General features: G+C 38.8%; 2 protein-coding genes across 2 annotated transcripts in view; one reads left to right on the top strand and one right to left on the bottom strand.

Moving 5' to 3' along the window:
* Window positions 1–27,843, bottom strand: part of LOC129779259 (mucin-4-like) — a 120,076-nt gene that overhangs the window by 44,257 nt on the left and 47,976 nt on the right. Inside the window, exons 7-8 of the mRNA XM_055786646.1 lie at window positions 19,017–19,195; window positions 18,234–18,837 (exon numbers count right to left, since the gene is read on the bottom strand). Coding sequence (XP_055642621.1) covers window positions 18,234–18,837; window positions 19,017–19,195 — 783 coding nt within the window. The remainder of the gene's footprint in view (window positions 1–18,233; window positions 18,838–19,016; window positions 19,196–27,843) is intronic.
* Window positions 1–27,843, top strand: part of LOC129779260 (uncharacterized) — an 81,351-nt gene that overhangs the window by 34,676 nt on the left and 18,832 nt on the right. The gene's annotated exons all lie outside the window — the stretch shown is intronic.

Consider the following 27,843-nt stretch of genomic DNA (forward strand, 5'->3'; position numbering starts at 1 on the left):
CAGGCTCTTGGTGACACCGTTCATCCGCGCTTTCATGATAAATAAAGAGCTTCACCGCAACAGCGACAACATGCTCCAATCGCTGTTCAATTAGAACTGAGTGGATTTCCGAGCGCCGCTCGCTTATATACCGATTGGTGATTTCAATAGCCTGTTTTGAAAGCAATTTTAAGACTATTGAAACAAGTTTTTGGATCAAAAAGTAACAAGTATATAACGCGTAGACATTTTATCTTTCGAATGAAGTGTTTATCATACCGTTTCGTTCAGTTGTTTAGGAGCTATTAACGCTCAAAATCTCGGTCTCCGGCGTAACGCTTTCGGTTTCGAAGCTTTGATTTTACACCCCGGTATAGAAATGAAAGACGTAGTCCTACGTCAAAATAGGTGTGATAAGTTACGGTAACCGATCTTCAACTTGTGGACAGGAAACCGTTTATCAAGACGACCTCTCGAGTATTGTCAACTCTTCAATCGACAGGACCGATGACTTGTTGATTCTCTCGCATCGTGAAGTGAAACAAGGTCTATCGGATCTGGACCCGGGTGAGTCAGCAGGACCAGATAGGCTCCCCGCAAAATTTCTCAAAAAATCAAGGAAGAACTTATTGATTCCCTGATTACGCTATTCAATTCGTCTTTTACTTCCGGCTACTTCTCGCCGCTGTGGAAAATCTCGCACATTACTCCAATTCACGTTTGGTTGCCATCCAGCGTCAAGAAGATTCCGGAAAGATGTTATCGTTGCTGAAAAATAATCTGCCAGGTCCCCTGGGAATTGAAAAAAACATCCAAGCGAAAGAGTTTATTTTAATGTTTTCTAACCATATAACACTGCGATCAAATACAGGGTTTTCCATTTCGGGCTTCCGAAAGTATACAGCCCTGCGCTGACAACCGTTTGACATAGCTGTCAACCAAAGCGTCATATCGTTAGTTGAATGTCTGCCAATTTAAAATATGGATCGTTTTAGCATCGCACAACGTGTTAATTTGTTAAATTATACTATAAAAATGATGAAAAACCGGCAAATGTTTTTCGAGCATTACGGACGAATTTTGGTCGTCATGGACGGCCAACAGAGCACACAATCGCTAATGTAGTGCGTAAATTCGAACAAACTGGATCCGTAGCGGATATTGTGAAACCTGTGCATCATCGTAATGTGCGTTCTGCCGAAAATATTGCTGCTGTTGCTGCCAGTGTGGAGGATGACCCGAATTTTCGATTCCACGGCGTGCTCAGCAATTGGGCTTGTCAAACACATCATTGTGGCGAATTTTGCACCTACATCCATATAAAGTCCAACTGGTACAAAAATTAGAGCGTGGTGACCATGAAATGAGTCAGGCATACGTCGATTGGGTGAACGAACAACAGCAGCAAAATGCTGAATTTTCGCATCAAATTTTCTTCAGCGATGAGGCACATTTCGAGCTCGATGGCTATGTGAACACCCAAAATTTCCGTATATGGGGCTCAGAAAATCCACACGTGATTGTTGAGAGGCCATTGCATCCGCCAAAAGTCACTGTTTGGTGCGCACTATGGTCTGGTGGAGTCATCGGGCCGTATTTCTTTGGAAATGAGGACGGCGAGACGGTAACTGTATATGGTGAGCGCTATGGCCGCATGTTAACCGATTTTTTTTTGCCACAAATTGAAGATATGGATACGGATGACATGTGGTTTCAGCAGGACGGCGCCACGTGCCACACAACACGACCGAACATGGCCATATTGCGAACGAAATTTGAGGGACGCATAATTTCGCGTTTTGGTGGTGCCAATTGGCCGTCCAGATCATGCGATTTGAACCCGCTAGACTTTTTTTTTTAGGGATTATGCGAAAGACCGTGTCTATGCCAACTTTCCGCAAACTCTTGAACATTTGAAAGGCAACGAAAATTACCTGTTCCGGATCAAGGTGTGCGAGGAAGCCCTAGGTGGACATTTGAATGATGTTGTATTTCACACATAATGGCATAAACCAAACTTTAATTTGAAACAAAAGTTTCATCGAAATTCGAATTCTAAGTGTGTTTTATTTAAATTTACTTTCGGAATTTAAAGTTGGAAAACCCAGTACATTTGATTTTTCAAGTGCAACTAATTAGCAGAAAAGCTTCGGAAGATTATTCTTCCCCATTAGTAGAATATTTTCGTATCCAATATTGGATGCGCGCAACGGAAAATTTTTCGCATCGCGAAAATCATATAATTTTCAATCGATTATTGCTCAGTCGCTGAAAGTTTCAAACTCAGAGAGTTCATTCGCCTCTAGTTTGCCTTCTAAATTGCCATCGTAAACCACACCTTCCTCCGATTAAATCACGGACAAAAAGCATACTTAAGTGATATTCTGGTGGTGAAACGCATTTTGATTTTAGAGGCGATTGAATTGAAAAGTTTAAAACCTCTCTAATTCATTATCAGTCAGTCAGTGAAACGCATTCATTCTTTGTGTGGACACCGACTGGACAACATTGTTGCGAGCTGAACACCGAGGGATCGAATGCCTTTCTCAAGACAATGAGGGTGGAGGTGTAGTGCAGTTGTAGAGTAATGTTTTCCAAAGGCTTTTCTCAAGGCTAGAGACGAATGAACTGAAAAAGTTTAAAGTCTCTATAATCAAAAAACGAACCGAACCTGCGACACATTCATTTTTCGTGAGGACACCGACTGGACAACATCTTTGCTGGACGAGCTGGACGAGGCGAGGCGAGGGATCGAGTGATTCATTAGCTGACCTAACCTGACCTGACCTGAAACGCATTCAGTTTGTTTCGAACTGTGAGGGAGCGCAGAAAAGACGATCCATCAGGAGGAGAAGAGAAGGCGACCAAGAAAGTATCAGCATCGAAAAATGGTTCTGCTTGAGACAGCGGAGCAGCCGCCATACACACACACATACACGAGCAGAATTCTTTTGGTTTGGTTGCCATCCAGCATCGAGAAGATTCCTGAAAGATATCATCGTTGCTGAAAAATAATCTGCCAGTTCCCCAGATATTTTGTTTATTGGAAATGGTATACAAATCATATCACAATACAAGCAACGCTCTCATTTTCTAAGTCCCCCAAATATTCATTTATTCATTGATTCAGAATTGAATCAGATGCAACTCATTTATTTATTTATTTATTTTAAGGCTTTAAGTGCAACTGATGATGTAGCTTACTTCTAAATACGAATATTGCATTACATAAAAGTAGTCACAAAGTCATAACATAAACCAATTGTCACATGGCAATTCATCATTTAAAAAAGAACTGAATCTTCGACGAAGAAGCATTCGGAATAGATTAAAGTCGAACAGCCTGGCTACTCTGTTAAAGAGTCGTTTCAAACCACTGAATCCACCGAACATGCTATAATTCGTGCGTAGTACAGGCAATCGTAACATCGAATTATTTCGGAGAGCTCGAGGTCGAACGTTGATATTGTTTTTTTCCAAGAGAACGGGACAGTCTATGCGTCCTTGCAAAGCATCAGCGATCAGCAAAGCTCTTGCTGTGTCTCTATGAACCGACAAAGATTCCAAGTTGATCAGCTGACAACGACTCTTGTAGCTCGGTAATCGGAAGGGGTCTGTCCATGGCAATCTACGAAGTGCATATCGCACGAACCGTCTTTGAACTGAGTCCACTCTTTCGACACCGTTGTTGTAATGAGGAGCCCAAACTGCTGAACCATACTCTAAAATGGAACGAGTTAGAGAGCAGTAGAGGGCTTTAAGGCAGTAGATGTCCGTGAAGTTTTTGGCAATCCTGAAAATGAACCCTAGAGTTTTGGACGCTTTGTTAACCATGAACGAGATGTGCTGTTTAAATGAGAGTTGTGTGTTCAAAATAACTCCCAGATCCTTGACTTCGCTAACGCGCTCGACAACCGTGTCGAACAAGACATATTTGTATAATATGGTCTGTCTCGTACGCGCAAACGAGATAACAGAACATTTGACGGGGTTTACATCCATTCGGTTAAGAGTGCACCAATCAGCAAAAGCATCCAGCTGTCGTTGAAAAAGCGACAGTCTTCTATTGAGCAGATCTGAAGGTAAATTTACAAATCGTCTGCATATGATAGTCGTGGTCCTTCAATTTCCAGATTTACGTCATTGAAGTAAATCAGAAAAATTAACGAGCCCAGATGGCTACCTTGTGGTATGCCGGACGTAGCAGCAAAAAGAGAAGATTGGCAATCACCAATAACGACGGCTAGTCGACGACCAGTGAAGTATGATTGAAACCATTGCAGAAGGTTGCCGTTGATTCCGAGTATGTTCAGTTTCGCGATAGCTATATGGTGGTTCAATTATTGATATCAACTCTACTCAGGGTTTGGTTAGAAAGAGGTATGCAACCAGCGGCATGCCCGATATGGTATTCGCTCAATTGTTCATCGGTGAATCGCCAGTGTTGGCGAATTTTTCTGAAAATAGGTTGCAGATATCCTGCTGGGTAGATGCCACGCTTCCGTTGAACGTCATAGACGATGGCAGACCCGCATCATGGCGCTGCTCGTTCACAAAATTCCAAAACTATTTGGGACGCGGTTTGAGTTTTCTTTGTATTCCTCGCTGGTAATGTTGGACAGATTGCTTTGCAATACGTTTATATTCCTGGTTGATTCTCGCATAGTGATTTTGAAGTGTTTGTGTGCGATGTCTAGTGAACTTTCTCAATGCGGCCTTCTTTATGGATTTTAGTCTTCGCAGTACACGGTTTGCCATGGTTTACGGGATACATGGGGGCGCTTCTTCTTCGGCACATTTCTATCGATAATATATTAGGCTGTCAAAAAAGTCCTGCGGTATTTCCGCGAAGTATCGTTGTAAGCGCGTAGTTCTAGTTGTATTCATTGTATCGAGTCATACTATAGCTTGTTGGAAAGATATTTTTGCGCGCTATAATATAGTCCTTGACAGTGTTTTGTTTGGATAAGTCGTTCGTGAGTTATAGTGTCGCAAATATGGAGCAAAATAAAGAGAAAATCCGACATATTTTACAGTACTACTATGACAAAGGCAAAAATGCATCTCAAGCTGCCAATAAAATTTGTGCAGTTTATGGACCCGATACAGTTTCCATTTCCACCGCACAACGATGGTTTCAACGTCGTGTAGAGGTCGTCGAAGATGCGCCACGCTCCGGAAGGCCTGTCGTCGAAAATTGCGACAAAATCGCTGAATTAGCCGAGAAAGACCGGTATAGTAGCAGCCGTAGCATCGGCCAAGAGCTGGGGATAAGTCATCAAACCGTTATTAACCATTTGAAGAAGCTTGGATTCACAAAGAAGCTCGATGTATAGGTGCCACACACGTTGACGCAAAAAAACATCTTTGACCGTATCGACACATGTGAATCGCTGCTGAATCGCAACAAAATCGACACGTTTCTGAAGCGGATGGTGACTGGCGATGAAAAGTGGGTCACTTACGACAACGTGAAGCGCAAACGGTCGTGGTCGCTGAAGCGGCTCAGACGGTGGCCAAGCCCTCATTAACGGCCAGGAAGATTCTGCTGTGTGTTTGGTGGGATTGTCAAGGAATAATCTATTATGAGCTGCTTCCCTATGGCCAAACGCTCAATTCGGACCTGTACTGTCAACAACTGGACCGCTTGAAGGTAGCACTTATGAAGAAGAGGCCATCTTTGATAAACAGAGGCCGCATTGTCTTCCATCAGGACAACGCCAGGCCACACACTTCTTTGGTGACGCGCCAGAAGCTCCGGGAGCTCGGATGGGAGGTTCTTTTGCATCCGCCGTATAGTCCGGACCTTGCACCAAGTGACTACCACCTGTTTTTGTCCATGGCGAACGAGCTAGGTAGTCAGAAGTTAGCCACAAAAGAGGCCTGTGAAATTTGCTATCCGAGTTTTTTGCCGATAAGGAAGCGAGCTTCTATAACAGGGGTTTTATGAAGTTGGCATCTCGTTGGGAACAAGTTATCGAACAAAACGGCGCATATTTGACTTAAAACAGATGATTGTAACTAATTTTATGAACAAATGAAAATTCAAAAAAAATACCGCAGGACTTTTTTGACAGCCTAATATGTGAGAACGTTGGAAAATGTTAGAGCAGCGGACTCGACGTTATCGGTGTCTAAAGCCGGGTTCAGACGGTGCGAGTAAGCATACGAGTCGGTCTAGTCAGTTACTGCAGTGCAGCTACTCACACCGTGTGAACACATCATGCCAGTTATTGTCATGTGTGATCCGGCGTGCGAGCTACTTCAAAGTTTTTTGAATTTACTCGCACTTGCATGCTTCACAACGTCAAAAACAGAATTTAGCGTTCGAATCAGTGATGCCAAATGTAATGAAATGTCTCTATTTTTAAGATATTTGAAAATATGTGAAGATATTTATAGACTTCAAAATTATTGGAAAAACAAATAAAACCCTCATAGTTTCTAAACGAAATAATTGTTATTTCGTTTTGCACGCTGGCGGGGCACGCTTTCTTTTTGAGATAGTTTTCTTGAGAATCTCTAATATAGAATCATTATCAGATCACAACTTACAAAAAAAAGTATTGTTCTAAGAAACAGAATACATATTCGATTTAAAAAAGTACATTTTCATTCATTATTAAAATTTTTGAAGCGTATTTATTGCACCTGCAAATCGACTATCATTTTCATTTCACAAAATAAATAAAATTAAAAAAAAATCTTTTAGACTACCATTTATAACATCACATCCTTTCGGAATTATCTGAGCTATGGATGTTTTCGAGATTCTAAAAAATATCGACAACAATCCCAACGATATTCCAAAACAAAGGCACATCAATGTCATTTCTAATTTAACTCTTGCAGGTACAGCATCCCTCATGACTGTATCTTGGCGTTGTATTCGTGGAGCAATTAAATCCAACAGTTTTTTCACTTGTTCAGGTGTTATTATCAACACTGCTCTGTAATCTCGGGGATCCTCATCGTAGAGTTCCTTCAATATTGTATTTGTTGCTCCTTTTCTTTGCATCTAATTCCTGGCCCGAATCCTTTTCTCTTTCTGCTTTTTCGGATAGTACCTTCAGTTCAAAGAAATTCAGCACAAAGTATGTATTTTTAAACACGATCAGCGTTTGTTTTGCTATAAAATTGTGTGATGATACATTCAACTGAAAACCTAAGATGAAAACTGCCAATAAAGAAGTCGATTTTGGACCAATCATTTGACAAATTCGGACCTGATTGCTGTTTCTGACTATTTGATGGACATTTGAAAAGTCGCCTGGCATCCCTGGTAAACCCGTGCCGTAGTATCTAGTTTCTCGCCAGCAGCTCACACTGTGTGAACGGACAAGGCGAGTCAACCAATTGTCAAGCGAGTCCACCGGGTCAGTAGCTGCTCATTGTCAAGTCAGCTACTAGCAACGTATAAATGGGCCTTAATATGTCGCTCCAATTGAAGCTAGATAGCATCTGGGTGATACCATGATGGTCGGCATTGCGGAAGTCGTTGAAAACGGTTGCGGCTGAAATATCGAAATTCTCTAACAGCTTTGTGCCAACGGTGACCATCAGGGATGGATGATGAGGGGTTAGTTTCACAAGAGGAGCAGGAGCCTCGCATAGGATTGGGGCTGTTCCTGCGCACTCACGAAGCAGAGATCCAGACTACGATCATTCTGGTTGGAAACGTGGTTGATTTGCGAGAGAGTGGCTAAGCTGTAAAACAAATGATCACTAAATCAGCTAAGCTCAAAACAAATGATCACTAAATCAACGATAGTGCTACGTCCACTTCCTGTTTTTTTCTATGAAATTTGTTGTACCATCCTCTTCAAGCAAACCATTTGTCATGACAATGTCTTGACAAATGGTTTGCTTTAAGGCACAAAAACATAGTGAACCAACTGTTCAAGGTTTTTTTAAAGATTCAAACTTTTGCGTAAATAGCCGAGGGGAATTTTTTTCAAAGCATTAGTTATAACAGATGCTGATTCATTTGAATTATTGACCCCGAATGGAAAATCCAGATTTCTCAACACGTGATTCGAAACAACATGTTTCAAATATTTCTTCCAGCACTCTAAATTCAAAAAATCTTCATTAGTAACGAATTATCTACAACATTAATAACTAAAATCTCATGATCGAATATTTTTTAATCGAGGGGCTTAGAAGGAAAGGGATATAAGTGATTTTATCGATTTGTCTTCATCAACTTTTTCTTTAGTTAATAGCTCAACTGCAAAAACGTTCCAATTTGAGTTTGCTATAGATGAGGTTCTGACTTATCTTCCACATTGCCAAATACAGCTGGGAATGTGTTTGCAGCTATGTTATGACTAATAGAGAGAGTCGATTTAGAGAAATCGATGATGTCACTTACACCCCTCAATTAGTATCCGTGACTGTGCAAAATTGAGTTTAAAATAGGAATAAACATGATAAATTAAAGTTTTACTGTTTTAAATTGAAGAAATCTGTTGAACGCTTTCAATGTTATCTCGCCAGATAATATTTGAATCACCAGCCAATCAATTTAATCTACTGGAATCCCAGGCTCAGCCTAACACCTCACCGATCACCAATATTTCCCACCAATATCTTTTACCCTAGTAGTTGTGATTGTTGGCGAATTTTTCCGGTACTGTATAGAACTCATTAATATGACTTCAAACATCTGACTTCCACATTAGCTATTTAGCTGTTGTCTATACATATACTTGTTTATATAGGATATATACAAGGATACGAGTTTTGTTAGGCTCGAGAACCAAGGGAAATGTGTTGTAATTTCTATACATATTCACTCGAGCTGAACGTCGGTTTCATATTTTGATTTCGCATTGGGAAGCATAATTCCTTGTACCTTGCACTGATTTGTTTCCCTCAAAAAACCAGTGAAGACTCGAGTGTTATACGAAGCATATGCAGCGTTTGACAACTACGTCAAAGAAAATAAACCAAATTCATTTCCCAAACAATACATTCTATGAGCCTAATTTATAGTTTATCGTGAATTTAAAATAAGAAAACGATACAATTGAACCTCCAGGACCAATATTGAAATCAACATAGATTGTACAAAGTTTTAACTGTATTTACAGAGAAACCCGCATAAAATAATGTTTTGTTTTGATTTATCAAACTGAAATTGAATTCATCATCAAAATGTTCATATTTTTGAGCAAATTTTCCGAGTTCGGTGTGGTTACCCTAGAATCAGAAGGCACTCTCGCATTGCAATTGATCTTATTACCCGGAAAGACCGGTGATTTGCAATGTGAGGTACAAGTGATGAAAATGAATTCATGGATGCAATGATTTCATACGATAGAGCATGTAATGTGTAATTAATTTAACAGTATGTGTTTATAGTTGTATATTCTTTCGCAACATTTTTCACCGCATTCAACTGTGGAAGTATATAATACAAAAAAGGAAGGTTTTCTTCACTACGCAAGTTTCAGTTCTATTATGTCGGTGTGTCAAAAGGGTTTGGTTTTCTATTTTTCCGCACGCAAAGTATCTCGTTATGCACTAAAATTGAAATAAACGAACCACTGAATGGGGTGTATTTTCGTATTTTCACCAGCAATGACTCGATTGTGCTGAATCTGCAAGCCCGAAATGCAACTCTGTTCTACTTTGCCATAAAGAAGCCTGTCATCCAGTTCGGTAATCGGAGCCTGTGTGTCCAACAAGTTAAAAACCGATTCGAAATGCCACATTTTACGAAAAGTCTGACACCATACCTTTTTCTTAAACCAATGTTCGATTTCGTTTACTGATGCTCCTATTAACGACACGTAGTTTCCGGCATAAATCAACTGACGAAAACAACTCTAAAATGCGAAAATAGTTTAGCTCTTCGACATGCAGCGACACGCGAAATCCAAAGATGAACTAAAAACGGAGATGGAATGATGTCGTTAGACGTGTGAGCATATGTATGTGTAAGTGGGTATGCGAGAGTGCTTTTGCGCTGTATTGAAATTTAGTACATTAGGGGTGTTCGATTACTTTCATGCCCCGATGAGAGAAAATAAGTATTTAAATGATATTTGTTCTAACAGAAAAAAATTTATGTCGATAATTTTAATTCACAAATAAAACAGTATTTCTAATACTGACTGACTGTTAGATAGAAACAATCTGTTCATTTAATTTGTATGAAACTATGATAGATTGATATTTATAAGGATACGAGCGAATTATATATCTGTTTTGAATAATTTCGTATAGAACATTATCATTTTTACATAAAGAAAACCGCGTTTATCCGCGAAATTGAGTGAACACCGTGAATAACAAAAAAAATATTTCAGCATGATGTTTTCTTAAAACAGAAATCATTAAACTATTCTTTTGTAAGGTCGTGTATACCATGTCGTTAGAGGCGTGACTGAAACAAAAGAACTGGAGCCAACCAGGACTCACGTATTGTTTACTGTTTGGAGTCATATATGTTAATATTTGATTACGTTGGATAGTTTCCTTAAACCAGCGATGTTTTTATACCCATCCGGAAGCTTTCATGGCGATTTGCAATTAAAATCACTGCTACAGAATCGCATGGAGCGCTTCATTTTTAATTTCAGGTTATGATTTCTATGCTCATGAGTTTCTATGCTGGCTACAGGAAGACGGTCATATTAATAATCTCTTGGAGCCAACCACTCAGTGTGCTCATACACAGTTTGACCGGAGCCAAATATTTGACTTTTGACGTAGGACTACGTCTAACCGGAAGATATAGGGGTTGAAATGGAAATCTAGGCACTGAACAAGTAGGAAAAAATGCAAGATTTGGAACGCTTATAACTCGAGCATTTCTCAATAGATCGCAATGGTTTTGGCATCAATTGATAGGAAATATATCTACGCATCTATCATAATGAATAACATTTCATTTTTCTTGAGATAAATAATTGAATAATTGTGAAATATCAAGCATTGTCCAAATGCACTATGTGCCTATTTTTGATTGGTCCATTTTGTGCTCCTCAAATCGTACCGACCAAAACGGGCAACCAGAGCAGCAGCGAAATAGAATAAAGCACCATTGGAAAGGAAAAAGAAAAAAATGAACTGTCTCACACATGCGTAATTCTCGAGCCAGCCAGTCAGCTTAAAAATCCCCGCTCCGCTGCCGTAGCGATCATTCTCATTCAAACCGTACACCACATCGGTTCGCATCAAAACACTTCAACAAACCAACCCAAGCAGCCATGTCTGGACATGGCAAAGGAGGAAAAGTGAAGGGAAAGGCAAAATCCCGCTCGAACCGTGTTGATCTGGAGTTCCCCGCAAGGGTAGCTAGGCCGAGCGCGTTAGTACCAGTGCACCAGTCCACCTAGCCGGCGTTATATAGTTTCGGCCGTCGAAGTGATCGAGTTGGCTGGTAAAGCTGCTCGCGACGATAAGAAAACCCGCATTCAGAACAGAACACATTCGGTTCGGTGGACATCAAGACAACAACAGGCAGTTGCAGCGAGTGGCTAACGCAATCGCAAAACGGCAGCTGGTAGCAGAAGAAAAAAGTTTGTTCTTTGGTGGCAAATCCAGAATAAGGCGGCATCGAGGGCGTTCGAAATGGTTTTTTTTCAAAACCACGAGTACTAAGTTTTCTAAAATTCCATAAAACACGGCGCTTATCAGGGCCATTAAACCTTTCAAAAAAGAGTTTACGAAATACAGTTCAATGCTTTCTAAAATAATATCCAAAATAATAATAAAACACAAATTGATTTTTTCATAATTTGTTTGCCAGTATATGATGAGTATGTGAATTTGGCAGTTGTTCTGAGCTTATTTATGGTTGGGGACTTTCCCGATTATTCAATATTCATTAATTTTTAAATTGCTTCTAGATTGAAAGTACAGTAATTTACATTTAGCTCGACATTCAGCTAATTGGACGGACCTGTAATGCGACATATTTAGTTGGACATTTTTGTAAACATAAAGTTCGAGGTCCAAATTATGACCCCACATCGAAAGTCGACACTGTACCACTGTCATCGCAAATGTTCAATTACAGGTTAAAATCGCCTCCAATGCGACACTGAGTGGTGTTTCGGCACGTCGCATTAAATGTAATTTACTGTACAACATGTCACAAGCTGGATGGGAAGAAATTTTCCAACTGTGAAAGCTGTGGCGAGTGGCAAACGCAATCGCTAAACAGGAAGGTTTAGCCGAACAAGATGGGGATATCGAGTGATAACAAAACAATAAACTCTTTAGATTAAAGATAATTTTGTGATCCTGAAAAGGACCCTTTTTAGCCTGCATGTGAATCCAACGAGCGAACAAATCGTAATGAATGTATTTTTTTGCCATCGCTGCCTTTTAACGCTCTTTCGTTCGTCTCGTTGGACTCGCCCCTTTGGCTTAGTCTGCTGATTTGTCTCTATCCTGTGAGTGTGTACCGCTAGAGTACAAAAGGCGCGGATCCGCTAAAAAATATATCATTCTCTAGAGATGGCAAAACAGTTCACTTTGATGAACGGTTAGTGAGTGAACCGTTCATCTACGTGAATCAGTTCTTTTGAACCGTTCTTTCGTTTAGCGGTATTAAGAACAACATAGAATGTTGGCTGGAACCCAACATCAATAGACAGCTATTAATTGATATCGTTGGATTGGATAGTGTACGTATGGTATTTATGTAATAATTTGATCCGCACAAAATATGTGCAATTTTTCATATTCTGTTTTTGGACAACACACTGGTTCCATGTAAGATTACATATTTGGTCATAATGGTCATTCAGGGAAAAAAATCAACAGCGATTTTCACTAACAATCAATCATACAAACAATCACAATAACACGTACACGCAATAGGCCAATCAATGAATTGAAAGCCACGAAAAAACTTTTTTCTCAACATGCCCTCACTATAAAATTTTATATTTACCTAATCCATGAATCGCCCCAGCTTCCCCCAGATTTTTTTCTGATAATCACGAAATATATGAATGTTAGGCGGAATTGAAAGAATACATGTAATTGAAAATATATATTTTTGCTTTTAAAACTACGAAAATCTAATTTAATTTATAACACAAAATTGAGTATACATTAACAAAATAAACCCTGCGTTAGATGCATTTTGCTCGTCATGACAATATCGTTTTATTTTCCTTACAAGCGTTCTCGTTATATTTGTTCATTCCGTCCAGCGCAAATCAGTTCAGCTGCACTAGTTCGTTCGCAAACAGTTCGCCCGCAAACACTTCGTTCTCAAACAGTTCGTTCCCAAACAGTTCACTCTCAATCAGTTCTTTCCCATACAGTTCACTCGCAAACAGTTTGTTCTGAACCAGTTCGTTCACAAGCAGTTCACTCTCAAACAGTTCACTCGCAAACCGTTCTTTCGGAATCAGTTCGTTCACAAACCGTTCGCTCGCAATCAGTTCGTGGGGAGAACTACCGTTCTTTGAAAAAGAACGACCGTTCGTTCACTCTTTTCGGCGAACTAGTTCGTTCGTACCGTTCGTGAACGGTTTGCCCATCTCTATCATTCTCTTTCAAACCGTAAATCAGTGTGGTTGTGTGGCATCGTTTCACATCACATCGCATCAACGGATTGGTGCCGGAGCACCAGTATACCTAATAGCGGTTATAGAATTACGGCCGCCGGAGTGCTCGAGTTGGCTTGCAAAGCTGCTCACAACAATAAAAAAAAACCCGCAAAACCGAACAGAACAGAGCACATTCGGTTCGGTGGCAACAACTAGTTTCAGCGAGTGGCAAACGCAATCGCGAAACGGAAGCAGGTAGAAGAAGGAAAAAGTTTGTTTATACAGACTGCTTTGGTGGCAAAACCAGCCACCGTAAAACACGGCACTTTTCAGGGCCATTAAACCTTTCAAAGAAGAGTTATTGAAAGTTTTTCACAATACCAATGCATTCTAAAGAGACATAATATGACATATAATATAAACTGATTTATTTTGTTTATCTTGTTCTTGAACTTATTGGTGGTTGGGGTCTTTTAAATTGATCATTCAGTTTTCACAAATGCATGGTTTCCGAATTAAAAATGGCTTCAAATTACAACACATTGTATGCAGGATGGCATTAACGAATTTTCTCGGTAGCAAGAACTGCTTTCTTTGGTTGATAACTGATGTTGAAAAATGAATGACGTTACATCTGCATTGTATAGAAAAATAACTAAGGAGCAACATGATGAGCTATGTATTTCCTTATTCTTCTTTCTTTGTTTTTAAGAGGCTTTGAACTTTGCAGTTCATTCGCCTCTATGTATTTCCTGCTGCTCTGTTCTTATTTTAAAGGGCTTTAATCCGAAGGTCATTCGTCCATGTATTTACTGTTGGTTTTTCAGAACGCTTATAGCTCGTTTATTTCTCGACAGATCGTAGAGTTCCAAAACCTCAGTTCTTTTTCATTTTTATTTACTTTGTTTGCGGAAACTACAAATCTTACAATTCATTCGTCTCCGAAACACGGAAACAGTTTAAGGTACGGTAATGTGCTCAATAGTGAAATATATGATAGTGAATGAGCTGATGACCACCTATGCATCCCCTATCACAGCCATCATTTTGATTGTACGATATGTGCATACGTCGAAAGATGCCCTGCGTTTAACATTTAATAAGTACAAAGCCTTCGGAAAAAAATCAAGATTTAACTATAAGACAGCGAGAAAAAATTGAGAAAGTTTGTAAAAAAAAAACGCAAAAACACAACACCAAAGGTTCTTTTTAGAACCCCCAACATGTTCATGAAGAGTAAACAGTAAACTAATCCATTTTTCAGGTAGATAGGTAGGTATTCACGTAGAAGAAGAAAATAAAACAATATATTTAAAATATATATTTAGCAAAAGCTGTCCCCTTTGTATAGTCCTACGTCACTCCGGTTATGTCCCCGACATTACCCACCCGTCTTTTTTTGACAGATAAAATTTGATCAACGTGTACTGACCAAATACATTGGAAACGAAACACGACAAGCAAATATTCAGTTATTGGATGCCTAAAATATTTTGTCGGTCTGTTCTTCGAACCTATCGGTACATGTATTGATATTTGATATTTCAGTGGATTTTTTTCATGTTCGATGTTTCACATTGTTTCCCACTGTTGATAATTTGCAAACAAATAGTGTTTGTACAAAATTCAAATCAAACTTTATCTGTCAAAAAGTGTCAAATATTTGCCCTCCGGACAAACAGTGTACCACCACCTTCATTGACAAATTGCGGGAAGGGTTTTTGCGAATCGTCGAAATCGAATCGAAATTGTTTTTGAACCTGGTTAGTTCCTACCTAGGTCATACGGAATCAATCATGTTCATTTTAATTTTTTTTCAAAATTCTTGAAAAAAAATTCTTGCGCCTGATTTTCTTTGGTGGTTCAGGTTCTAGTTCAGTCACAAACGTAAATAAACAAAACGAGTCAAGAAAGTGTTTGTTCCATTTTAATCGGAAAAAAAGTTGACTGGTTAACTTTTTCCAATCAACGGAATGAACGTTTGCGGAACTCCGGTTTCGTTGTTTTACGTTTGTATCCGAACCAGAATTTTATCAGAAATGTTTTTGATGCCAACATCTCGAGCACCCAAACAGCTGAGATGTAAGTGGTTTGATTGGTTTTGAACGGTTTGAACGCTACTGGCAGCTACATCAGCTAAGATGTGGATACTTTGGCAGTGAGGTTCAGACCCCACTGATATTTTTGATGTCGGCATCACCCGAGCACATACGTTCCTTTTTTCAAGCGTGAAAACACATTTATTTGAATAGTAAAACGAATTAATACATCTTTCAAAATATTGGACATCACTAGCCACTAATTTTTCTCATCGTTCTGGCAATTTATGGATTCCATCACGAAAGGAGTGTTCATTTTTGAAGCCGAAAATGAATTCATCTAATTTTTTGACACCCTATTCTGAAGTAAAGCTTATTCCACTCAAAACATTAAAAGACGGGCGAACCAGAATTTACCATTCGCTATTTTCCAAACAGTTTCTAACTTAAACAGCAACATGAGGCTGAGCGTTGTCCTTATGGAATATTATCGACTCGTGTCTGGTCGCATAATCTGCACGTTTTTCGGTGATAGCTCGCTCCAAACGAATTAATTGTAGCCTCAGGAGTCTCCATTGATGATTTTACCGGGTTTTAGCAGCTCCAGTGGATCACACTTTTTTGATCACACCAAACATAGAGCATAACTTTGGTACCGTGGGTATTCCGAATATAATTTGAAACATAATTTCCTTGCTTTTGAATATATGTAGGCTTTAAGTCGTTCTGAAAAAGTTTGTCGAGTTACTCCTCATGATACTGAGAGCTTTGTTTGCGTTTGATACGAATCTTGATTGAGTATTGTCTGTAAATCTTCGTCTTCAAACTTTTTCGGTTGACCCGGACTCTTTTTGACATTAACACGCATATCACTTTTAAAATGTCTAAACCATTTCCTTCAAAATATATCCGATGGTGCGAAATCAAAATTCACAAACATTCGGTGTGCTTTAGCTACACTTTTCATCCGATGGAAACAAAAATAAAAAATGGGGCTCAACTGCAACGAAGATCGACATATTCTACGCAGTAAAAAATGAACTTATTTTTCAAAACTCAATTACTTGTATACAATATTTGGTTGACACTTCACGACTTACCAAAAATCAGCTGTCGCGCTTTGAGCCATATTGTGGAACGAGTTAAGTTGCACACCATTTAAATTTATTGCCTTACTGGCACGATTCCGTTTTCCGGTAAAACGCTGCCGGATTTTTTTTCAACATGGTTGTCTTTTGGGTATATACACTTCGTCTCACGCTGCTCGAGTTTGTTGATCCTTTCCGAATAACAAGATTTGTCCAAATCCGAAAAAAAGCCATTCGTTTCTGGAAATAACGTTTGGATAAAATATTTTTTCCCGACAACCATTTCTTCAAATCGAGGATCAAATAGTAGTCCGATGGAACCAAGTCTGGAGAGTAGGGGGATATGGAACGTGTAGGACCCTATTCCCATTAATTCTGCGACCACCACACCTGCTGAGGCGTGCACTGGTGCATTGTCGTGATGGAAAAAAATCACTCGACTTCCTCAATTGGAATTTCTGCCAAACACAAAGAAATATTGTCTCGCTGACTTTGCACAGACTTTCCAAATGACCCTTGTATGTACCGTTCTCACCTGTGTTCCAATCCAAGTGACATTTGATAGCACGGTCGATTGACACACTTTTTCACCGGCTTTATGATTTTTCGGAAACAGAACCATGGAAACAAAACTTTTGCCAAGGCCGGTGGTCACTTCGACTCTGGTTGAGAGTGACGCCCAGATCACCCTTCTCAGTTAGAAACGGGTAAAAATATCACTAAATACTGATTCGATCTAACCGTTGGTTCAGTGTTGGGGCGACTGCTGGAACCAGGGCCCGAAATCTTCGAAGACGAAAAATGAAAATCGACTCTCCTCTCAGTCGCTTCGCTTCGACTGTACTACTTCGGCATTCACAGTCAACATGACTTTAATTGGCTAGAAATGAATTGACGAGCGTGTAAGAGCGAGGATGACTGATGAACTATTCTAGTAAATGATTATTCTAATTGACGTGGCCGACGAATACAAATCTGGCTCTTCATTCAACCTGACTTCAATCCACTCTACTACTCCCCTAGACATTATTCTCGTTAACTGTGTACACAAACTTGTTTTAACATCCATATAGAGTGAAACAACTTGATTTCTGATGGAAAAACGTTGTTACAATATCAATGGACAGATCCATTGTTTACCCGCCAACCACCAACGAACTTAGACAGTTTCTGAGTATGCTATAAAGGCCATCTCGTTAGTTTTAGTATATAGCGTGCAGTTTGGGAGGAATTCTAAACACAATTTTGGTTCACTTTGTCTCCGAGTTCAATTTTGTGAGAAAAACTGGTTTTCATCCACTTATTTTTATTTTTATTTGATTTATTTATTCATTTGTCACAACACAACACTGCACGCTATTCTATATGTGTGAGTAATTTTCGTGTACTATACAAAAATAGCTCATCTGTAGTATATGTCAAACCACGTTGAACTCAAACATCGATACATGCATAAGAGATACATGCTAGCCCGATAGCGAAATTATTATGAAAATTTCTAAAATGACCAAAGAAATTGATGTTATTCATTCGACATTCCAGTAGAAGAAGGTATATAGCAGAATTATTCAAACATATAATGATGATTATTATACTCATTTGCTTACCTGGTTCGTTTTCCAGTGGTTCGCCCTCTAGAATTGGACTTCCGTTGAGTGTATCTGTGCAAACATCATTGTTCAGCAATGATTTTTCAGGAACATCCACTATATCAGGAGATTTTTCGGATAAATATATTCGTTGCTCTTCCTGTTTTTCGCTCTCGATTTCAGACTTCTCGTTCTCGATGTTATGTTGCTCTTCTTTGTTCTCCGTTATTGCTAAAGACTCTATCGCGTCGATGATCTTGTTATCTACAATCTGGTTAGTTTCGATATTATCTACGACGACCTGGTCGAAAAATAAGTTGGCTGGAGGTTGTTCGTCATAAAACTGCACTAAATCGTTCTTAGATTTACTATTATCGTAAATAATATTCCTGTTTCGGTCAGACTCATGTTCCGTCATCTTGTTTTCAGGGGAATTTTTTTCATTATTTGATAGATCGGAATCACCAAGTACTCTGGTGTCTTCTAAGCCGTCTACATCCGTTTCAGGTCCGAAGTCATCATCGAAACGTTGATCTAGGCTGTTTTTATGTGTTTCGTTCATTGTGTACGCATCGTTCGAAATCGCGATGAAGTTATTTGTGGCCTCTGGTGACGATATCATCTGTGGAACAACAGCATTAACGAAACAATATGAGCGAAACAAAAACAAACATGTTTCCCTATCACTGCAATAGATTGGCGAACGCATAAAACGCTGGCTATTATTACGCTGGCATTATTACTACCAATCGATCAACCCTAGTCCAGCAGAGCTCCGACTGAGGACGAAATTATACTTACATCATTTTCAGAGATATTGCTAATATTGGTTCTGTCGTATGTAGCTTCCATCTTATTGAGCCAGGTCGACTTTTTTATTACGTAGGGATCTTTGAAGAAAATTACAACAACGGTGATATTATCTGTTGTGTGGTTTTTAGCACTTTCGATCAGTTTATCCGCGATTGTGTCAACACAATCTGAAAAGTAAGAAAATAGTAGCAATGAATAATGTGAAGAGTATTCAATTAATTTAACTAAACGTATCATAGAAATTTGTGATGTTGATTCTCACTCACAAAAACACGAGTCAGTATGGATTGATATAAAACAAAAACAAAATCTCAAAACTATTCAAGCCGACTGTATTTTTCATCAGTGTTCAATAGAATCAACTGTTCCCTGCCGGATTGGATAATGATTTAACTCTAGTAAGGTTTGGGGTTGAATGTCTTAGAATGTGCACATTGCTAAAAATAACCCAATTCAATCCTATTTTGGATGAGCTACGTCAGACAGTGACTCAGAATAACGTGTTAATGGATCGATCGCAGAACTGTTTCACTAACAAGCGCAAATAGAAACAAAAACATGAATATAGAAAATAAGATGATACTCTAACATTTTTCCTTATATCCTTACTACCCGAAATTCGTGGAGAAACATCCGCAAAACGTAACGCATCAACGTATCAAATGACACGTGTGTTACAATTGTTCGATGCTGCTACAGCTTTGGAAAAATTGTAATAATGCCGCAAGGCATTAGCATTCTGCACAGATTGTTTTCAGGGGTATCAGGTCTTTCAGTTTTATAATTGTGTATCGAAATTCTGAATGGTTGGTTGGTCGTTTTTTTTGAGTGGCTTTAAACTTCTCAGTTCATTTCCCTCTAATTCGGAATGGTTTTTCACTAACAGCAATTAATCGAAAATTGGTGAAAGTATATAGGAGTTTGCCCCCTTCGTTATAACCAGAGGTGGGGTATTTTAGTGTATTTTTCAATATCATAATATCATATCTCTCACCGTTACAATACGGAAAAGATTTTATAGCTTTGTACGAGTTGTGAGAATGTGGCGATCTGGCGTAGTGGTAACATCCATGCCTCTCACGCTGAAGGTCACGAGTTCAATTCTCACTCCCGACATTCTTCCAAAAATGGAAGTACAAGTGACGAACCAGCCAAAATGAGTTGAAAATCACTATAATACAGATAAAAAAAAAAAAAAAATGTGTAGAAATTAATTTTTGATTTTCTAGCATGCGATATTAATTATTGAATTTATTTGATTATACAATTAATATAAGTAAAGCAAAAGAAATATAAAAATGAATCGTCCTTTTCTAAGTACAGGGAAACTTCGATATAACGTCACTCGATATAACGTACATTTTACCTCGATATAACGTACACATTTCCAAAGTGTAAAGGAAATTTTTTTTCAATATTTTTTTCCTGATAGAACAATGAATTATCTGTATTGTGATGCTAAAGCAAGTTTTGTACCTTAAATCAATCCCGAAATAATGCTGGTTTTGTGATTCCGGATTCTAAATAAATCAACCTTTCATCAACAGTACGAAGGAAAACATCATGAGAAAGGCTGGTTTTGTCTTTTGATTGAAGTTATTCATAAACTTTACTAAAACAGCAACACAAGAATGTATTATAGATTACGTTTGTGAGTACTTTATTATGCTTCGATATAACGTACAATTCGATACAACGTACAATTTTGAAAGTGAAATGTACGTTATATCGAAGTTTACCTGTATACGTTTACGTGTCTGGAAAAATCATTTTAAGTGTATTGATATAATAAACTCGCACGAACTTTTCTCATGAAAGACACTCATAAACTTCAACGTGAACTGTCGAGATTCATAAACATCCGTGTCAGTATGCCATGCCAATTCGACAATATACAACATAAGATTGCGAGACTACCAAAATGTTCACGGTGTAACTTTTCTAATTAATTAATAACGGAGGCGCTTAACGAGTTATGTCACGCAAATGCCAATTGCGGACGGAGGAAATGTTTTCATTATGGAATCTAGCCTCGTTGATTTTGCATAAGTAATGCATATTGTTCATATATTTATGCCATGAAACTCAACATTTGTATAAAAATATAGAATCTAGTGAAATAATTCCAGCTAAAACAACATTCACTATTATTAGTCCGAAAACGTAGCAATGCACTGTTGCACAAAATTAATACTGTGTACACATAACTTGGGACCGATTTAACGATAAATAACCAGAACGGTTCAAATTTAGAACAATAACTAAACCTCTCTTTCAGTATCAATTATTCGAAGAATTAACATAATTTTGCCATATTACTGAAAATAGTCGTCATCGGACATTTTGGCTATAGACCAATGAAAATGACATCATCCTCACATTCATATAATTGTGTCTCTCCGTTATATCTCCAGCTCCAGCATGTTCACGCGTGACACGAATCTGTTGGGAGCCAAGTATGATACTTCGGATCCAGATCACAAAGTTTGTATATAACCGTTGCATTTTTTGTAAAACGTCTGGAGCGACCTACTCTAAGAATAACCGAGCTCATAGCCTACGCCTTCTTCCTCCTCCAGTTAGATTTTTTCCCGACGATATTCACGCAGACATTCACGCCTATATTGAAAGAAAACATCTCATATCATCACACAACAAATACAAGGTACTGATGTGACTCATGATGCATGAAAACGAATATTAACAGCAACATTCGTAGCCATTAGTTTCGATACCACAAGCTCGTATTACAAATTTTGCATTCAATACAATATTATATCAATTAATCTGATGACGTACAAACTTACCTATTATGATTAGAATCAAATTGCACTTCGAATAAGTATGTATAGTCCCCTCCGCACTATTCGCTCACCCAGTGTTTTACGTTACGGCGAAAACGATCGGCTCTTGCACTGATTTTTTATTGCGATTATCTGTGTTGTTTCATTTATAACTTTCTTTTCCACTGAGCCAATGATTCTGATTGGATCTTCTCTGCACTCTCAACTACAATTGAAAATGCAATCACAAGCAATAGTTTTGCCGTAAACTTTCTCCAAATAAATTATCGATTTAGACCGGCTAATCCATAGGTAACGCTCATAAACACATAACACTAACATGAATCTTATCATTTGGCGCAAATCTACGCTAGCAGTATTATTTCCGAATCACTTTATTTCAGATGAATTCACACTGGAGTGCGACAAATATTCGAAAAAGATGATTCACTAACCGTGTTAACAGTACAAAATTTCAGGACAGACTGTGTAAACCGAAGTTTTAGATCGACAATGGCTATATTTCAGACTTTGGCAGCGCAGTGAATGCTTCAGAGTAAATTTTGCTCCCTCGATTCGGAGTCGTTTCTACATACCGTATGAAATTCAGTTAACCGGAACCAGCGCAAAGAGAGTAAACCAAATAATCATGTATCGGAGAATAAGAGGGAGAGGATATAGCGAACGAAGAGAACATTGAAGTAAAAAGAGAAACCATCGTGAATCATCGTTGCGAAAATCCTAATGCACATAGCAGAAACACCCGTTATGGATATAACTCATGAAATAAATTATTTAAGCCAGTAAATGCACGGTCACGCACACACTTTTTTTTGTTTCTAACATATTTGAGTTACACATTTTTACCCATCTCTTGCAAATTTCATTCTATAAATCCATTGGTACGAATATGAATAAGAACTATTTTTGTTTATTATTATATCAACGCTACTATTATTTACAAATTTATTCAATTTCGTAGGTTCCTATACATTGATTTGAAGGAGCCTGATTCGTTTACCTTTAAATTTTTGTTTTAATATGATGTGAAACCGAGTACTCTTGGACGACTCGAGATTAGTAGGGGGACAGAGCTATTCACGCCAAACTAGCCGGCCGGTGCCCCGACGCCCTCCGATTTTTTTTAATCTTGTTCATATGGTGGCAGCTAGCTACCCAAGGTCACAATTTTCATCATCACATATTCACCATCGCCAATTTCAACTTCGACTGATTTTTTGAAAGGACTTAGCTAGAATAATTAACCTTTTTCTTCAAAAAATATATTGAAAACTAGATGTCTGGTTAGAATGAGATGTGAATAGCCGGGGTGATTTGGTCATACGGTTTTTTTTTGTATTTTTTTCTATTATAGACGCTTCAGAGCAATCCCAATAATGCAGTTTTTGAAAACATGTATTTTCGATTCGAAAGAAAGTTTATATTCCGTTTGGGTTGGAGGAAATATGAGTTTCCACAGCAGTTGGGAATTATTTGACTCAAGTGTAACTTTTCAATAGGGCGTATCGATTTTAGTAATAGAAATTTATATCCCCCCTTTCTAATGGGGGCTGCCCTACAAATGAAACACAAATTTCTACATTACTCAAGAATTAATGAAGGAAATGAAGCGAAATTTGACATGTGGAGGTTTTAGGGTGCAATAAACGTATCTATGGTGGTTAGACATTCCACCCCCCCCCCTTCTCTAAGGGGGTGGGGCTGTCATACAAATGATACAAATTTCTGCATAACTCGAGAATTAATCAAGCAAATGAAACCATATTTGGCATGTGGAGGTTTTAGGGTGCAATAAATGTTTTTACGGTGGTTAGACCCCCCCCCCTTTCTCTAAGAGGGAGCTGCCATACAAACGAAAGACAAATTTCTGCATAACTCGAGAACTAATCAACTAAGCAATTCGCATGTGTTCTACAATTACATATTGACAAGCGTTGTTAGTCCATCTGATGTTTGCGGTAGCGAAATTGATCTTCGTTCGAAAGAGGAAACTGAGTTTGATGTGATAAAACGCACTCCTATATCGTCTTCTATCTATATAAATAAAAATGGATCGCCGAATGTGTTGAATGTGAAGAATTGTCTGAACTAAAGGCCTAAGGGTGGGTTTAGACTAGGGATATATTCATGTGAAGAAATATGATGAGATTTATAGAAATCGCATCAACCGTTTACACCTGCGTGAACTTCTAAAGGGTGTGTCACATCAAATTGCATCACGGAAAAAACGCTGTAGAAATTCGCCCAGTAGATCGATCCTTTTGAAAATTTTAGACAGTAAAATAAAAACTATTAAACAACTTTTGGAATTTTCTTTTTATTCATACTTCGAGCCCAAGCCCGTATGCTCGTACCTTCCTCTCTACCCCGTCCATAAGGTTCTGTACAACGTCAGGTTGTAGTTTTTTTTAACAGAAATCCATTTTCTCTTGAAGTCTGCCTCCGATTTGACAACTTTTGGGTTCTTCCGGAGGGCCTGCTTCATAATCATAATCTTCAATATTTCTCTATTGGGCGAAGCTCCGGCGCGTTGGGCGGGTTCATTTCCTTTGGCACGAAGGTGACCCCGTTGGCTTCGTAGCACTCCAACACGTCCTTTGAATAGTGGCACGAAGCGAGATCCGGCCAGAAGATGGTCGGGCCCTCGTGCTGCTTCAATAGTGGTAGTAAGCGCTTCTGTAGGCACTCCTTAAGGTAAACCTGCCCGTTTACCGTGCCGGTCATCACGAAGGGGGCGCTCCGCTTTCCGCAAGAGCAGATCGCTTGCCACACCGTGTACTTTTTGGCAAACTTGGATAGTTTCTGCTTGCGAATCTCCTCCGGAACGCTGAATTTGTCCTCTGCGGAGAAGAACAACCGGCCCGGCAGCTGACGAAAGTCCGCTTTGACGTAGGTTTCGTCGTCCATTACCAGGCAATGCGGCTTCGTCAGCATTTCGGTGTACAGCTTCCGGGCTCGCGTCTTCCCCACCATGTTTTGCCTTTCGTCGCGGTTAGGAGCCTTCTGAACCTTGTATGTACGCAGGCCCTCCCGCTGCTTGGTCCGCTGGACGAATGAACTTGAGAAATTCAGCTTATTGGCGACATCCCGGACCGAACTTCTCGGATCACGTCTAAACTGCTTAACTACGCGCTTGTGATCTTTTTCACTGACGGAGCATCTATTTTTACCGTTCTTCACCTTCCGGTTGATGGTTAGGTTCTCGAAGTATCGTTTTAGTACTCTGCTGACCGTGGATTGGACGATTCCCAGCATCTTACCGATGTCCCGATGTGACAACACCGGATTCTCGAAATGAGTACACAGAATTAATTCACGACGCTCTTTTTCGTTCGACGACATTTTTCCAAATTTACAAAAAATTGACAGTGAAGCATGGCCAACGTGATCTATACACTCTTATCTGATTTTAAAGCGAAAGCTGAAGATATAATTCCTAAAAATTAAATTTCTACAGCGTTTTTTCCGTGATGCAATTTGATGTGAAACACCCTTTATAATGAATATATTCATATCTTCGGTGAATTTATTCACCTGAAGTAGAACTGCATCCAACTTTAGTGATTTCTCACCAGTGAGAAATTCACAAGCGTTTACATATGCTGAATTTATTCAAGTTATATATACCTCGAATGAGTGTATCATATTTATTCTCACCCGTTTACACCTATTTTCACGTGAATAAATCTATCTATAGCTATAGATCTCCCTAATGTAAACCCGCCATAAGGCTGTCTATCATATTTTCTGTATCAAACATTTATTCCATGTAACGGAGAAACATGTTATTTGCAAGTGGATGAAAAATCTTGCACGAGAATTATGTCTGAAAATAATCTGATAGCATAATGTCGAGTTTTGGTAGAAGTACTAGGAATTTTATAGTAAAAAATAATTTTAAGGGTAGATTAGAGGACCAATCAATGAACAGTTCTGCGATTGGACCCATGAACGTGCGCTTAGTAAGAACACGTGGATGTGATAACGAAAAATAAATTTTGGGCGGGACGAAGTTTGCAGGGTCAGCTAGTTGTTAGATAAAAAGAAAAAATAGGAAAGATATGATGATTGTATCTCTTAGAATATAAGTTAACATGTACATTGTATAAGATCGGATGAATAAAAATGAATTTAATGTCAAAAAACTAGAAATGGGTTATATCATTGATATAACCGCAAGGTGGACGTAGGACTAACGTTGACTTGGCAATCAACAAGTAACAAGCATATAAATCTTAGACGTTTCATCTTTCGAATAAAGTGATTATCATACCACTTCATTTAGCCGGAAAAGAATTATTAACGTTCAAAGGGGGAATCGCATCTCCTCGGAAATACCCAGCGCAAATAGTACCCACTCCCCAAGCCCCGACAATTGGAATCATCGTTGATCCGGAGCAGGATTATTAACGTTTGAGAAGGAATGGATTCCTCCTCGGAATTACACAACGAAAAAAAGACCCCCTTCCCAACAATTCCAACTTCCCAATCACGACGATCGATTGCAGCATTCGTAAACAAATAATTTTATAACGCTGCTTTTATAAATGTGATTTTTTCGATATGTAACATAATATCCACTTAGATCATATCCACTACACCATATCATGCCATATAAAATCCATAGTCAATCCGAGTACACTAGTACTTGCTGCTTGCATCCAATTTTCTATGCCAATTTCCCCTGGATCCATGGTTTTGAAATCTGTTTTAGGAAATATTCCGATTTCCAGAAACGCATGCGAGTACGAAAGTGCCCGCAGCTCACATCTGTAGTGTATAAATGGGTTCAACTTCAGAGATTAATGAGATAGCAACCCTTGTCTTTAATAAAGATTGTTGCCTGGGGATACAGTTGTGGTAAAACGAATGGTTAGGGATAGTAAGCTTGCATCGAATTATAGTCCAGAAGAATTCATAGTGATAGAACAGAAAGGTTCAGATGTCAAGTTATTATCTAAAGAATCAGATCGAATTATCCATCGAAATCTGGCCCATATAAAATTGTTAGTGTCTAACGAAACTGATGATAGGAATGAAGATTTTTCAAACGAAACTGTTCTAGAAGATAGACCTAATGCACCAGAGGAAGAAAATTCACGAGAAGAACTAAGACCAAATCTTGAAATCAGAAGATCAGCCCGCTTGAAGAATTCTATTGCGAACCGTGAACAACGTGATTGATTTCGGAGAAGAGGAGGAGTTGTAGTGTATAAATGGGTTCAACTTCAGAGATTAATGAGATAGCAACCCTTGTCTTTAATAAAGATTGTTCATTCTGAGTTGTACAGTGAAAGCGACGACATTGTATTTCATTTCTGTAGTGAAGACATCACAACATCTAATTTGCAATGCCAATTTTCCCATGCTTCATGATTTTGAAGTCAGTGTTAGGGAAACATTCCAATTTGCAGAAACGCAAACGAGTACAAAAGTACCCACTGCTTGCATCTAATTTGCTATGCCAATTTCTCCTGAATCCATGGTTTTGAAGTCTGGGTCAGGGAAACATTCCGATTTCCAGAAACGCAAGCGAGTACAAAAGTACCCGCAGCTTGAATCTGTTTTGCAATGTTGATTTCCCCCAGGCTACATGGTTTCGAAGTCTGTGTTAGGGAAACATTCCAGTTTCCAGATACGCAAGCGAGTACAAAAGCACCCACTGCTTACATCTATTTTGAAATGCCGATTTCCCCTGGCTCCATGGTTTTGAAGTCTGTGTTAGGGAAACATCCATCCATTCCAGCGATCGTACCTCAGTCGTTGCGCAATTATAACTGAGTGGATTTCCGAGCGGCATTCGCTTATATACCGTTTGCTTTGATTTCAATAGCCTGTTTTGAAAGAAATTTTAGGGCTATTGAAACAAATTTTTGGATCAAAAAGTAACAAGCATATAACGCGTAGACATTTTATCTGTTGAATGAAATGTTTATCATGCTATTTCGTTCAGTTCTTCAGGAGCTATTAACGCTCAAAATCTCGTTCTCCGGCGTAACGCTTTCGTTTTC

The sequence above is a fragment of the Toxorhynchites rutilus genome, chromosome 3, assembly GCF_029784135.1.
Source record: "Toxorhynchites rutilus septentrionalis strain SRP chromosome 3, ASM2978413v1, whole genome shotgun sequence".
NCBI classification, from domain to species: domain Eukaryota; kingdom Metazoa; phylum Arthropoda; class Insecta; order Diptera; family Culicidae; genus Toxorhynchites; species Toxorhynchites rutilus.